This window comes from Arachis hypogaea, chromosome 8 (genome assembly GCF_003086295.3).
Source record: "Arachis hypogaea cultivar Tifrunner chromosome 8, arahy.Tifrunner.gnm2.J5K5, whole genome shotgun sequence".
Classification (NCBI taxonomy): domain Eukaryota; kingdom Viridiplantae; phylum Streptophyta; class Magnoliopsida; order Fabales; family Fabaceae; genus Arachis; species Arachis hypogaea.
The window spans coordinates 44581405-44598378 of record NC_092043.1 but is presented as its reverse complement, the minus strand read 5'-3'; the positions used below and the strand labels follow the sequence as shown (position 1 = coordinate 44598378).

Genomic DNA, 16974 nt, shown 5'->3' with positions numbered 1-16974 from the left:
TCTCATATATTTTATGTATATTTTTTGTGAAAATTCAGGTACAGTCGACTTCACGTGAAGTTGATAACTAAAAGTCATTAGATGAAAATTTAGTCAAATCAATCAAATTATCTAACAGCTTTCAAATATTAACTTCACGTGAAATTGACTACAATTGAGTTTCTGCCATATTTTTTCCTTTATTTTTGTGGTAAAAGACACTGACATGTTTCTGAACTCAAATTCAGGTGACTGTGGGGTCTTCCGTGAACCATTCTCTTTTTGTTGATTGAGATTTACAGATGGAAGAGGAGAATAATAACAATAATAATGGCATTTCCAACAACTCATCAATCAACAAAAAGCTTAAGCTACCTATCTTCGTTTTCTTTAAAGATGCAAGGTATACTATTATCATATTAATATATATCATGCATCATGTTGAGTAGAATTTTATATGATGGTTACATTATTATATTTCATTTACTCTCCCATAAAATGAAAATATTATAATCATACATAAAATGGTTTCGTTTTAATTTAACCAATATTTTTGTATAATTTGATTTATAATTATCAAAACTTTTTTTTATTAGTAATTAAATCAGTCAGATTACTAGATTATTAAATTATTAATTCAATTGATAAATTATTAGTTGAATTAAATGACTACTCAATTATAATTATATAATTATATAAAATTCTACTTTTTTCTCATAATAAATGTTTTTATTTTATTTTATATCAATTAACTGTTATTTTTATGTTTCAATAACTTATCAGTTAATTAATATTTATGATATCCTTCAAATATTTATTGGAATGAAAGAGAGTAGAAATCGTAAATTCGTAATCATAAAAATAGAATATATTTTGTGGTTAATAAAATGATATATTTTTTTTAATTTTTACACATTATATATGACTTAGATGTTGACGTCGGCATCGCTTTAATGACCTGTAAGTTCAATTGGTCTAGTTAATTAAATTTAGTTTGACAAAGTTTGACCAATTTAATTATAGAAATTAAATGATACCGTTTAAATATCGATTAGAGTTTGATTCATCAGTTTTTTTTACTTTTTTCAGTCAAACTAATCGTTGTGATTAGATTTGATAACATAAATTTGATCGATTTAACATCTCAACTTATATAGAATTTATAATAAATAAAACTTAATAATATTATATGCGTTTTTAATTACTAAATTTAAGTCTTCAATTTTTTATTTTATTATATTAAAAAAATTAATTTGACATCATTAAAAATTTTTAGATAAATCAATATTTATTATTATTTAATAACAATATAACACTTCTAAAATTTTTAAAATTATTAGATCATACGTAATTAAACACTCTGACGAGAAAATTTGTTAATTGAATTATCTGTTATTACTTATTACTCCTCCATTATAAACGGTGGTTTCATTTTACTACTCTCCTATTTTCTCAACATTTTGCTTAACTTATTATCTCCCACATGCATCTATAATTTTTTTTCATCTTACCAACTTTTCACAATTAATAATAAAAAACCAAAACATCAAATCAAACAAAAATAAAATTTCCTGACCAAAAAATAAATAAATAAATAAATTTTGGTTTGAAGCTAGTGATGCATTGGGGATGCTTATTAGGAGGTGTACTAATATGAAAAAAAAATATATTGCTAACTAGAGATCGAAATTATTAAGATATTGGAATTTTTTATTTAAATAAATTAAAAAATATTTTATTTATTGAAATAAACAATTTTAAAAACCAAAATACATATGATAAATTATCTCGTTTATAATGTCAATGAAATAAGTTTACACATATCTCATTTATACTGTAAACAAAATAAGACAATGCGAATAACATATGTATATCTCGTTTATAATATAAACGAGACACATAATAAATTAACAAATTAAGAAATTACAACGAGATATACACGTGTCACTCGTATTGTCTTTATCTCGTTTACACGGTAAATGATATAAGTCATCCAACGTATTTTTATAATAATTTTTTAAAATAATTTATTTCACTAAATAATTTTTTTAATTTATTTAAATAAAAATTAAGATATTGTGAAACACTTTTAATTAAGATCCAGATTAAAGTGACCATATGAATAGTGCACAAATCTTTGCATGAGAAAAAAATCTGGTATTAAATTGTAATTTAATTTATGAATATAAACTATACTAATTAATATATGTATATGTAGACTTGTTTTGAAGATGGATGAACTTGCAAAGGAGATATTGGGAATTGCATTGCCCTCTGCACTTGCTGTTGCTGCTGATCCCATTGCTTCTTTAATAGACTCTGCATTCATAGGCCATTTGGGTATTTTCCTATCCTTAGTGTGTTGATTTCCAACAAGTCTTTTATTTTAAAAATTTTATTCAAGTTATATAAATTAATTTTTTGTAATAATTTATTTTCAGAAGTAATTCCTTATGACAAATATAAATCTTGAATAAACTACTAAAAATAAAAAATTAAAACAACAAAAGCGCTCTAAAAATTAAAAAAATGTAACAAAAATAAAAATATTATTTTTTATAAATAACTTTTGTATTTAGTAAATAATGTATAAATTTGATATGAATTTTGTGAGAATATTTAGATAATAATTTAAAAAATATATAACAAAAAAACTAAATTCAATCTCTAATTTTTTTTAAAGAAAAATTTTTGGCCATTCAAAAGATAAAATGCTGAATTTCCATATACAACATTATTAGAATAATGTAAATGAGAACTGATGTAATGGGTAGGACTTTAATTTTCAGCATAAGTTCTTACTTTGTTCATCGAAAATAAAAAAGAATAAGGAATAGGCTCATGAATTTATTTTTAGGGTAAAATATTATTTTTGTCTCCAATATTTTGGGTGAATCTTATTTTAGTTTCTAACATTTTAATCATTTTATTTTTATCTTAAAACATTTAAAATAACATTATGTTAATGTTATTCTACTGTCAAATTTCTTACTAACACTTAACGAAATTGATATATTATTAATAATGCTTTTGTTAAAACTATATTTGTTCGATCTCCTCTCTCACCTTCACCCTCTCAACAAGTCTAAATTTTATTTTTCTACTCCTTTCTTCTTCCTCAACCCCCTCTTGGAGAATTAATAGTGTAAAAAAGAGAAGAAGAAGGGAGTATGAGAATGGGATTTGAACTTGTTGAGAAGGTTAAAGTAGAAGAACGAGGTTGCACAAATATAGATTTAACAAAAGTATTATTAACAGTACATTAATTCCGTTAATTGTTAGTGAGTGATTTGACGGTGGGATAATATTGATGTTATTTTTAAACGTTTAGAAATAAAAATGGAATAATTAAAACGTTAAGGATTAAAATAGGATTCACTCCAAACGTTAAGAACAAAAACAATACTTTATTTTAGTTAATTTTTATACATTATCAATGTAAAATAAATTTATACATACATTCAATTATGTAATATCAGATCAGCAAAAATAACTACTTTATATATTTACCACATGAATAATCATTTAAAGATATATATTATTACACGATTACGTTTTATACTGTCAGTATATCAAAATTAAAATCGAGGCTCATATCCTATCAAATCATGAGTTTGAATTTCGCTGCATATATATGAGAATTTTATATAGAAAATTTTGTTTTTCCCCATATTATTAGGTACTATCTAAGTCTAAAATTATTCGATAATAGGTATTTAACTAGCTTATAAGCTTCTATTAGAGAAATATTAACATAATAATAATTTTATTTGTTATATTACAATTAAATAACTAATATCGGTCAAGTGATTATTTTATTATTTGTCTGTTTAAATAAATATCAGAATTCAAATTTTATTAAGTACATGTAATAATTTATTGGCTAATTATTTTAAAATAGTATGATTATTTTAAACTTTGAATTGAAGGTATTTCTTTTAATGTGTAGGACCGGTGGAGCTTGCGGCGGCCGGAGTGGCGATCGCCTTACTGAATCAAGCTTCGAGGATCACCATATTCCCTCTTGTTAGTATCACAACTTCCTTTGTGGCTGAGGAAGACACCATTGAAAATCTTAACATCAAAGCATTAGAGAAGGAGTTCATTGAGGATGTTGAGAAAGGTACCATAGTACAACACATTTCTAATAATAAGTCTCCAAAAGATTTTTTGGCTACCAACAATAATAATAATGGATCAGCAGCTGATGATGAGAATGTGGAAAAACATGCTATTGTGAACTTTGACGGAAATAATAATAATAATGGACAAGGTATATATAGTTCCTTTTTCTATGTCTAATTCTAATTAACCACGCTTTTAAATTGTTGTTGTAATTGGGGTATAGTATTGCAAGTAAGGTATCTCAATATTTAAGCAAGAGTTTAATGTATGATCATAACAAAATATTTGAATTATCTATTCATTTATTTTAGAATGAATTTTAAATATTTTTGTTGATTTTTACATAACCTTAAAAAATAATAACAAGTTGGTCTCTAGCATTTTAAATAATTATATATATATATTTTTAAATATAAATTAGTCCTTGATATATTCTATAATAACAATGATATATATATATATATATATATATATATTAACTTGTCTGTTTTTCTAAAAGAGATATTTATCATTTTATTTAAGAATTTAATTTTGATATACGATTAGTATAAAATAGTTTTATATGTGTATGTAATTATGTTTTTCATGTGAGTGTTATTTTTTACATTGACATTGTGAATAATTATCTAAGAAAAAGATGTGATTAAACAACAACGGTATAAATTATTTTACATTGTCAATGCATCAAAATTAAACTATATATTTATTTTGTTAAAAAACTAATTTATTTTTTTTAATGAAATTTTATGCGTACTCATAAAATTTAATTATAATTGAGTTCCAGAAGATGGGAAATTGAACAAGTTTTCATCAGCTAATAGAAGTAAGAATAAGATTGAAGCAGAGAAAGTTGGAAAGAAGAAGAGAAATATTGCTTCAGCATCAACAGCACTGCTATTTGGCACAATCCTTGGCCTCCTTCAAGCTTCAATCCTTATTTTTGCAGCCAAACCTCTTTTAGCTATCATGGGTCTCAAACTTGTAAGTTTTTCATTTTATTTACAACACTGCTATTTTAGGTTATGGATATTTATTATTATTTTCTTTTAAAAAATGTGTTACATTTTAATTAATAATCTCATAATCGTGTGTTATTATAATTATAAATATTTTTAATAAATAAAAAGATAAATAGTATCTATTATATATTCATTTCAAGAAAGAGATGTTTCTCCTATTGTCCGCTTCCTCTTTATTACAACTAAATTATTCTTTTTTATTAGTGTTATCAATTAGTTTTTTTTTAATTATTATGATTTTATCTATTTAGTGCTCTTTTATACAAGTATCTTAAGTTTAATCAATTAAGATGTAAAAAAATAAGTTATAATAAAAAAATGGTACCATATGTAATAGTTTAGTAGTTATTTTTTTAACATATAAAAATTACGGGGGTTAAAAACCATTGTAATTTTTTTTAAAAGCATCCATTAGAATTGGATTTCTTTAAAAAAAAAAAAACTAGTAAAGAAAATTGTAGTTATGCAAAATCAATTATATGATTAACGGTGATTATAGCAGTGGTTGCTGAAAATCGTTGTAAAATTTATTGCCCGTACCACAAATCAAAGCTGTTCATAAACCGCTAGAATTGAGTTTTGCAGCGATTTAAAACCGCCGCAAATAATGAAAAATCGTCGCTAATTTCTATATTCTTTGTAGTTCGTCCAAACAAACTAGAGATATCGTCAGTTTTTTTTAAAAAAAATTATATTGAACTCTTGTTTGTGATTCAATTGACCTATTTCTCGTCAGAAAATATGTTTTCTTATTAATAAGAAAAAATAAATTATTTTTAATCTTGTGTATTTAGTAAAATATTTATTTATTTTTTATCAAAATCAAAATTACTAAAATTAAGAAAGATAAAAAAATCTAATAAATTTTCAAAGTTTCAATTTTTATCTCCTTAAACGTATTTAAAATAACTAAATTATTTTATATATACCTAAATAAAAACAAATAATTCATATGAACTAAAATTTAATAACTAAACCAATTACTATATATTTATACCAATTAAATTATATACTTTTTTAATTAAATAATCATCTCATTACAAAAAATTTGTTGACCGTATTATTGTTTTTAATAAGCTAAACTGTGTATTTTAATAAATGATGTTGCTATTGGATTATTCCATCGAAAAATTTGACAGTAATATACACAACAATTTAGATAAAATGTGTCACTAATTATCGTCAAATATTTTGATAGAAGTCGAAATTCGACGTTAACATTTATTTCTCGATGAATTTAGGCTATAATTGTCGGAAAATCTGATGATAAAACTGTCGATAAAGACCAACGATAAATCCAACGCAGTATTAAGCGCATATTTTTTTATTGTATGCTAGAATAATTAAATTTATCATAATAAAATAATCAAATCTAAAAAGTGATTTATAATATATTGAAACTGTGAGTTGTTTGTTTAGGATTCTCCTATGAGAGATCCAGCAGAGAAGTACCTGAAGCTGAGATGTATTGGGGCTCCTGCTTATCTTCTCTCATTGGCGATACAAGGCATCTTTCGCGGCTTCAAGGACACAACTACTCCTTTATATGTCATTCGTATGTAAAGAAACCACAATCATCCAATAAAATTACAACAAAATCAAATCTCATAGTTTTTAATTTTTTTTTTTCCAGTTGCGGGATATTCTTTGAATGTGGCATTGGATCCGCTATTTATTTTTGTATTGAAATTTGGCATCAGAGGCGCAGCATTTTCACATGTCATCTCCCAGTAAGTTTTAATTTGTTTTATGTTAGTTTAGTTTAGTTCATCAAGAACGTTTAAGGTTTATAATATTAAAAGGATTAAATTTGATTCTGTGCATATACATCATGTTAAGTAGGAAGTGTAAAAAAGTTACTGAATTAGTCTTACATAAAAAAATAAAAAATTTATAAGATGAAAAATACATTAATTCGATATTTTAAAATTTTGAATTAAATATTACATATTTTATTTATTCTTTATGTCTTTTTCCCTCTCTTATGACCTCTCTTTGTCTTTTTTTTTTCTTTTTCTTTTTCTTTTGTTATTAACCATTTTTATTAGTATAAGTTAATATTTTAAACAGATATTTTTATTTTTATACTATTATAATTTAAAATTTAAATTTAACTAATTATTCACAAAAAATAATAAATTTTATTAGTTATATAACATTATTGATGCTTTAAGATTTGAGTTGTTCCGATATTACAAAAATGACGATCTTTTATAGGTACATCATGGCAACGACCCTCTTGTTTTTATTAACGAAAAAAGTGTATCTGTTACCTCCAAGACTGAAGGATTTGCAAATTTTCCGATTTCTTACAAATGGTAATGTTCTTAACTTTGCAAGCACACGGTGTGATTTTAAGGTCACATTTTCTAAAAAATTACACTAGTTTGATTGATTAACCCTTTTTTTTATATATATTTTTGGTTAATTTGTTGTCAAACTATTTTTATTTTAAATTAGAGTATTAGACTAATCTAATGACAGTTTTTGGTTAACCGAATTAAACAGGCCTATTTAGTCCAGAAGGAATACTAAAAGGCCAATAAGTTTTGTGATTTGTGGTCATCAATTAATTATTATTAGTATTTTTAATAGTGGGAGATTATATCTAATAGTGTGGAATTAGTCACTTTTTTTTATAGTTAAGTGCTGACCAAATTTTAATAAAAGTATGGATTCCTAGACTTTCTCTTTATCATAGCCATTACTTATTTTTTAATGTGTTTTTGAAGTACAGGAGGACTGTTGTTGATGAGGGTAGTAGCTGTGACTTTTTGTACAACTTTTGCAGCATCATTAGCATCTAGGTTAGGTCCAATTCCTATGGCAGCATTTCAAACTTGTTTACAAGTTTGGTTAACTTCATCCCTTCTTGCGGATGGTTTGGCTGTTGCTGTTCAGGTACACAAAATAAAAAGTATTAATTAAATATATTATTAGGCGGAAATTCAGATGCAATCGACTTCACGTGAAATTGATAGTTGAGAGTCGTTAGATGAAAATTTAATCAAATCAGTCAAATCATTTAACAACTCTCAACTATCAACTTCACGTGAAGTCGACTGCACCTGAGTTTTCAACATATTATTATTATGGTACCAAAACAAAAGAATTCTCCCCCATGCTTCTTCAATAATTGATAGGCAATTCTAGCATGTTCCTTTACCGAGAAAGATTATAAGAAGGCAGCAAGTTCAGCAACCAGGACACTGCAGATGAGTTTTGTGTTAGGACTATTCCTCACTTTTCTTGTTGCCTTTGGACTTTACTTTGGAGCTGGATTGTTTTCCAAAAATCATCAAGTTGTGCAACTCATCAGATTAGGCACTTCGGTATATATCTTTAGCAAAAAATAATGTCTATTTCTTTGAAAGAAATTAATTTTGATGCATTGCTAGTGTAAAATAATTTTATACGTGCATCCAATTATATAATGTTAAATAAGTAAAAATAACAATGTCAGCACAACACAAAACTAATAAGGACTAATAGAAATCACATTTGTAAAATAACAGACTTAGTTAATCATTTTAAATAAATAAAGATAAAATTAATTCATCTGACTAATTTCAAGAGAAATCAAATGAATATTTTCTCATTTTAAAAGTATCTTTTGGTGAATATATTTTATAAATCTCTTACATGGTAAAAAATTTCAACCACATCCTTAGTTATGTTTTCTAAGTTACAATTTTACTCAGTTCCTACTTTGATCTACTTATGTAACCAGTTTGTGGCTGCTACTCAATCAATCAATACATTGGCTTTCGTCTTTGATGGTGTAAACTATGGAGCTTCTGATTTTGCATATTCGGCATACTCCTTGGCAAGTCCAATTAAATTATTATTTACAGTCCAATATCTTTAATTTTTCTTCTTTTTCTCTTCATGGTTGATGCCATGTTTTATAATAATTATTAGGTAAAAATTCAAGTGCGGCAGTTAATTTCATGTAATAACAATTTTTAACTATTAACTTCACGTTAAATTAACTGCGCTTGAGTTTTTTCTAGATTGTTATTACCCAATTTTATTTAATTTTTTTTCGCTCCTAAAGTGAAACTGTTGGTACAGGTGCTTGTGTCAATAGTAAGTATTTCTACAGAATTTGTTCTCTACAAATTCGAACAATTCATTGGGATCTGGATTGCACTAGCCATCTATATTACTCTCCGCATGTTTGCTGGAGTTTGGAGGTAAAAATTAATAAATTTGTCAATCACAAAAGATAACTTTACGTTTGAAATTTCTTATATTAAAATTATAGAAAATATAAAATACAATTAAATAAAGTTCCAATTTTTTTTTTATAGAAAACAACTTATTTTATTTTTTTGTTGTTGCTGCTTTGCTTTAGATTTATAAACTTTTTACTCTACAATTTCTTTTTATTACAAGCATAATATATATGCATTACATTTATTATTAATTATAAAATTATTTAATTTGCAGGATGGGAACAGGGACTGGACCTTGGCGCTTTCTCAGAGGAGACTCTTACTCAATTCTTTAGGATCATCTTCTCATATCACTCATCACATGCTTTACTCAATTTTAATCCTTAATATAAGATTAAGTTTACAGTTTGCAATTATGATTCAATTTAACTTTTGAATTTTCAAAGTATAGTCTCTGGATTACATTATATTATTCAACTTAGTCCCATTAAATTTGAAGGACTAAATTAAATATTTTGAAAATATTTAAAAACTAAATTGAATCATATATAGAATACCAATAATGATGAAAATGATGCTTTACTCCATTTTTCATCTCTACTTTTGTAATCCATTTATTGGAATACGTTATGTTATATGTATCGTTGTGTGTACTTTTTTCTTTTATTTTTAGCCTTAATTCCTTCCTCTTATTATCATGATTTGAAAGCAAACTTGAGTGGTTTCTGGTACATTTATGTATACTACTATACTTCTCATCATTTTTGTAACTAATATATCAACGATTCTATAGAGTCAAAATTTTCAACAAGCATCAAGTTAGTTGAAGGTAGATGAAAACAAACTTTTACATGCATCAAGTCAAATCAGCTTTAGAGTCATCTTGACAAGAAATCAATGCTAGCAAGATTCAATCAAAGGCTACTAACAACTATATGGAAGGTAATTTTGTGAATAGAGTTGTTGAATACAATTATTCCTATAAAATTTGAGAAATAAAAATACTTTACTATCAGATTCAGATCAAAGAGCAGAATCTAAAGATTTAGCTAAAATCATGAATTCTGAAAGACAGAATATCTAGTAAAGATAAACAAGTTAACAAATGCTGCTTTAACAATTCCACTATCAGAAAGATGAATATTTTGAAACTGTATTGAGAGGTTTGAATGAAGATTATAGCACTTTTATTACTGTGATCAATTCAAGTTCTGAACAAATGAGGATCAGTGATTTTGAACAACAATTATTAGCTCAAAAAGTTAGAATTTTCAACCATACAAGCGAATGCAACATAGAAAAGCAATGAAGACAAATTAGAACTAGTATTTGGAGGGTTCTAATTAGGTGAGTTCTATGGTAGTCCAACAATGAGTGGTTAAGCATGGTTAAATGTTGACCAACCATTCAACAGATGACACATGTCGAGTGGATTTACTAATTATACTTGGCAAAGGAGAAATACAATGTAAAAAAAAAAATTTTTTTTTCTCGTGGGCGTTGTAGCTATTAGACCAAAAACAAATCTTGTAACTTCCTATTTAAAGAACAATAAAAGAACCAACTTGGTTGGTCGAATGGTCAGCTCATTCGTCCATTTAAGCAAGTGTCGAGAATTCGAACCCTACCTTGTGCATGCAGTAATTTATTGGCCAGTAGGAGACCCTTAAATGGAGCTCAGATCCACGACGGATTAGTCCTTAACCTGTCAGGTTGGGGGATACCGTTTGGGTAAACCAAGAGACTTTATTTTTTTACTAAAGATAGAGAGACTCGATCTTATGCATGCAGCAACCAATTGGTTAGTGATAAACCCTTAAATGGAGCTCAATACTGTGACAGATTAGTCCTTAACCTGTCGGGCTATGTCGGGTTAGGAGATATTGTGGAAAAAAAAAAGAACAATAAAATAATTTGTCCAAAACAAAAAAGAAAAATAAAAAATAATGATACTATAAAAGAGAGACGTAGTTTACCGAAAAAAAAGACATGATGATAAATTTATTTTTTAAAATATTTTATATTTGTGAAATATATATTATGAGAAAAACTTATAAATAAAAATATATAAAAAAATAAATTTATATTAAAAATTTAATTAAGATAATTAAATATTAATTAATTACATATTTTCATTCATTGTTTTATCTATTGATAAATGTTACTAAGATTTATCTTTTACATTATTATATTATTTAGACAACTATTTAAAAATAAAGAAATTAGATCATATTATAAAAAACATTTACCTTCTTTGCTTTTTGTTATCAATTATTTTAACTTTTTTCTTTTTGTTATTTAATTCCGTCCACTTTCAATTTTTTTCAATATAGGTATAGTTATTGGTCTTGAAAAATTATTTTAAAACAAAGATATGAGTATTTTAAATGTGTGATATATACTTAATCAATTTGGATTAACTAAGTGATGAGTTTATTCATTTACTAAAATAAGTATTGAGGTTTAAGTTCCACCTTATGCATACAGCAACTCATTGATCAATAATAAATTTTTAGATGGAGCTCAGATTCACAATGGATTAATCTTTTGTTTATCAGATTAAGAGACCGTAGACAATTAAAAAAAATGTGTACTATATACCAAAGTTCTAAAAATTGAACTTTTTTTGAACGGCTCTAATTACTGGTTTACAATTTTATTAGTTTAACCAATTTAACTGTAGTTTAACCGAAATAATTTTTATTATAAAAGAATAAATAAAATATAAAAATATATAATTATATTCTAATATAAATTTTAAAATATCATTTAAATTAAAAATAGTATATCAATTATAATATTATAATTTCATCCAAATACAAATTCAAAAATCAAATAACAAAATAACTAAAAATAAAATGCCAAATCATCAATGATCAAACCATTTAATCACATACAAAGTTTTATCTACAGGAGCCTATGACAAAAACAATAAATTAAGATGATCAAGGTGAACAACTTATGATAAGAAAAAAATTAACAAATAACTGAATATTAAGATTGAGAAGAGCAACTTGGTTGTGAAGGCAGTTGCGCTCCCCCTTCAATTGTGTTGGGAATAAGACACCATTCCCCCTTGAGAAAACACCTTTGACAGAGAAATAAAATAGAAACAATCACAACACAAGAATTTAACGTGGAAACTCCAATTACCGGAGAAAAAATCACGGCCGTTGTCAAATGACAACCAGAGAATATCACTATGTGAAAATTGTTACAACACATAGACTTCTTTCTCTCACCGGCACCCCAGTACACCCACACTCTCTCAAAGCAAATATCTAACTACACCTCACAACACTCTCTAATCAAAGAGTACAGAGGAAAAGAAAAATCAGATACAAGCTTAAAGTATTTCTGACTGGTGCAAAAACAAATGGAGAACTTAGCCTCATATTTATAGCCTAGGCCACCCACTCCATTTGCTATCCTAAGCAATGTGGGACTAATTCAACCAAATTCTAACAATCTCCACCTTGATTGAAATAGTCACACATCTTCAGCTTCCATTGTCAACACCGACAATTCTTTGCTGCCATTGTCTATACCGACAACCATAGTTCAGAGAACTATCATACTCCACCATGAAAGTATACTCACTTGGAATTAGACCACTCCAAGCATTTCGCCTTGGTACAGATCGAAACCTTGCTGAAAATTCATGGTGCAACTTCCAAATTGGCTTTTCCTGGAAGTTCTTCAGCCATCGACCTAACTCCGCCACACACCTTGCATCTCAACGCCAACCAATGCCCGTGTGCAATTGTGGACCCGATTGCCACAATTTATCCTTATCCATGGTAGTGCGGTAATACCATGAGGATACTTCTTGTCTTCTAGAGAACATCATCTTCTCTCATAAAGAGAGCAACCAGAGATCTTCTCCTTCAACGCCTTGTGCAAACCTGATTGTATCAATACATCCTTGACTTGTATTTGCCACAAGCCAAAATTGATTCTTCCATCAAATTTCTCTATTTCAAGCTTCACAGCACTTGAATATCCTGACATTGTTGCAACCGTATACTGGAATAGTATAACTCAACTGTAGACCGTGCACTAGGAAGGGTCCCTAGGAAAGAGAGGTGGGTCACAATGGACACACTTAAATACCAAGTCTTTCCTTAGCCAGAACCTTTCCAAACTGCACTCTCACAGTGTCACACTGCCTTCCAGCAACAACAACAGCAACCAAGCTACAGGACAAATTTCTTTTCTGATGTGGAAGGTCAGACTATGCTGCAACCACAGAGCATACTAAGAATAAATCCCACCGAACCGAAGCTCTGATACCACTTGTTGGGAATAAGACACCATTCCCCCTTGAGAAAACACCTTTGACAAAGAAATAAAATAGACACAATCACAACACAAGAATTTAACGTGAAAACTCCAATTACCGGAGAAAAAACCACGGCCGTTGTCAAATGACAACCAGAGAATATCACTATGTGAAAATTGTTACAACACATAGACTTCTTTCTCTCACCGGCACCCCAGTACACCCACACTCTCTCAAAGCAAATATCTAACTACACCTCACAACACTCTCTAATCAAAGAGTACAGAGGAAAAGAAAAATCAGATACAAGCTTAAAGTATTTCTGACTGGTGCAAAAACAAATGGAAAACTTAGCCTCATATTTATAGCCTAGGCCACCCACTCCATTTGCTATCCTAAGCAATGTGGGACTAATTCAACCAAATTCTAACAAATTGCTGCCTTTGGAATTGTTTCCTATGCATATGCATGTCCACGATTATTTTGCGAATTTTCTCAGCATTTTTCATCTGATGCAAGATTCCACCATGATTTCTCGACAACCGAGGTGGTAGAAGTGGTCAGTGGCCTTCTTGCTCTGAAAATATGAACCGTCATCTACTTCAAAATGCCCTGGAAGATGTCCGAAACATCTTTAAATCATGTATAGTTCCATAATAATCAACAAATTGGCATTACCATAGATGTGTCGGTATCAAATTAGTAGGCCATTAAATGTTAAATGTTCAAATATTTTATTTTTAATTACTCAATAACATGACAAATTAGGATCGGAGGAACTAAAAAGATAAAGATGTAAGACAACTAGCTAATTGTTGTCTTCCAAATTTGCAGCACCCTATTATGATCAAATACACGCTTATTACTAAACAAGTACAAAGTTTCAGCTGAACAGTTTATCATATTAAGATCAACAGCATGAATAATTTAACAAATCAAGAACAGGAAAAATCAAAATATAACAACAATTAAAACTTTGCAAATAAGAACTGGAATTTAACAAAACAAGACCTGGAACAATGTCCTAATCATTAAAACAAAAACTAAATAGTTAGGTTGGAGCATGTTCTGAAATACTAACAGAACATGGAGAGGGAGCTAGACAGGGTACGACCAAAGGGCTGATTCTGTGGAACAGAGCTGGCGACGGCAGGCGGGAAGGACGGTGGTTCCGAAGCTCAAATGGTGGCTGCACAATGGAGAGGAATGACGTTGCGACGGTGGTTTCGAAGCTTCAAGTTGTGACAGCTGCAGTAGCTTGCTGGTGACTGGACGAAAGTGAGGAAGGAGCTCGATGACGATGAGAGGAAGGAGAAGCTCGAGGTTGAAGATGATGGCCTGACGGGAATGCTACATGTTTGCCATTTTGGAGAAAGTTAGAAAACCGATTGGATCGCAGTTTGGTTCGACCAAGCAGTTCTTGGTCGGTTCAACAGTCCAATGATGATTTTTTAAAGGATTTGGATCCTCTAAAGTTTGAATTTTATTTTAAAGAATAAAGTGTGATATTTTACCATTGATTTTATAGGTGAGATCAAGAATAAATATGAAAAAGAAACTATTCAAGAGTAGAAAATCACACTTTATGAAATTCAAACTTTAGAGGATCCAAATTCTTTCTTAAATCCCTAATTTTTTTCTATCAATTTGTAATTTGATTGGTTTGACCGATTAATTCGAACCAATTTTTAAAACTTGATATATATTTTATTTGTTTCAATTCTTTTAATTATTAAATTTAGTTTTTATTCCAAAATTTATCTAAAACTAAAAATAATAAAAATGGATTAGGATATAGCAATCTGACGTCTAAACAATAATAAAAATATTTACAAGAGATTTCGATACTTGATTTACTAAAATTTTAAGCATGGCTATAATATTTGTAAAGTAGAGCATTGACTTAATCATTTATCATTAGAGTAGTATTTTTCTTGTTGGCAGTAAGTAGGTACTTCCCCACTACAAAAGAATGTGTCATCCGGAAATAGTTTGACAATCAAAATAATAGGGATTCTTAACTAATTTTTTTAATATTTTTAGAATTTGTTTGAATTTTAAGTAGGAATGGCAATATATATTTTATCTATCGGTACCAATTCAATTTTATACGGTTGGGTAGAGTTATCAATTCAATCCGCAGTAAATAAGGTAGGATGTGGGTAGGAATTGTGTGTGGATAGGATAAAGTGCGGGTTCGATTAATTTGTACTCTATATATGTATATATTATATACTTATATAAAAATATGTTTTAAGTGGATATTAAACCAAAAACTTCTCACTAAATACAAAAGATCTTTAGCTACTAAAAAAAATTATTAATTGCTAATTTAATATATTTTTTATATAAAAATCAATTCTATTTTAAAATTATCGTCAAGTTATATAATAATAGTGTATTTTTTCTATAACTCGCGGATAGAATCGGATATCCGCGAGTTAAGAGTAAATAAGGTTAGAATTAAGATATTTTCAACTCAAAGATAGAGTAAAATCCCAAGTAAGGAAGTGAAGTGAGAGCCACAAATATCCAACCCAAAAAAAATATAATAACTGATAACAAAAAGAATAAAAATATAATTTTTTAGTATAATCTACCTTTCTATAATTTTTTTATCAAAGATAGAAGATTCAAATCCGCAATATTTTAATTGAGTATGGAAGACTATGTCATTTGAGCTATTACTCATTAACATCTACCTCTCTATTTTAATAATATAGTAATGTAAAAATAAATCTTAATAACATATAAATTTGTTACGAATAAAAAAATATTCTTAAATAAATAAAAATATGTAAATAATTAGTATTTAATTATTTTAACTAGATTTTTCATATAAAATATCTTGTAAAAATCTTTTTATTAGTCTTGTTTATAATATAAATAAATATTTTTTGTATATTTCAGATATAAAATATTTAAATAAAATTAAATAAATTTATCATCCTATCTCTTTTTCATTATCATCGCATCTCATTGCTTTTCTTTTTAAACAAAAAGTTACAAGAATTTTTGTTTTTCTTTTTGCTCATCATACATAAATTTTTTAATTTGTCATTCTAATTTAATTTCTTGTCTGAATCTGATCACTACAAAAACCCATAAAAGAACAATTTTTTATATTACATTTTTCCTTTTGTCATAGCAATAAACTTCACTTCTCTCTTTACAATTTATATTTTTCTTGAATTATATATGATAATAAATCTACTTATTGTATCATCTGATATATTAAATAACCAGTAGTCAACCTTTGAACATAATAACCACTACTTATCGGAACACCAGAGGCCTCATCAATTAATTAACAGAGATTCTCCATAATCTAATATGTATATAAATTTCACTGATTTTTTAGTTGAGATTACTGGCACAACAAATTGCGTCA

At 27.5% G+C, this 16974-nt stretch overlaps 1 protein-coding gene across 1 annotated transcript; it reads left to right on the top strand.

Annotated features, from left to right (window-relative positions):
- The first annotated feature begins 231 nt into the window (after positions 1 to 231).
- Positions 232 to 9780, top strand: LOC112705412 (protein DETOXIFICATION 43-like). The gene is made up of 12 exons (XM_025756243.2): positions 232 to 382; positions 2198 to 2319; positions 3929 to 4252; positions 4889 to 5085; positions 6543 to 6678; positions 6757 to 6853; positions 7341 to 7441; positions 7861 to 8024; positions 8267 to 8455; positions 8854 to 8949; positions 9198 to 9319; positions 9576 to 9780. The coding sequence occupies exons 1-12, from the start codon at positions 282 to 284 to the stop codon at positions 9634 to 9636; spliced, it is 1710 nt and encodes a 569-aa protein (XP_025612028.1). The 5' UTR covers positions 232 to 281; the 3' UTR covers positions 9637 to 9780.
- The last annotated feature ends 7194 nt before the right edge of the window (positions 9781 to 16974 follow it).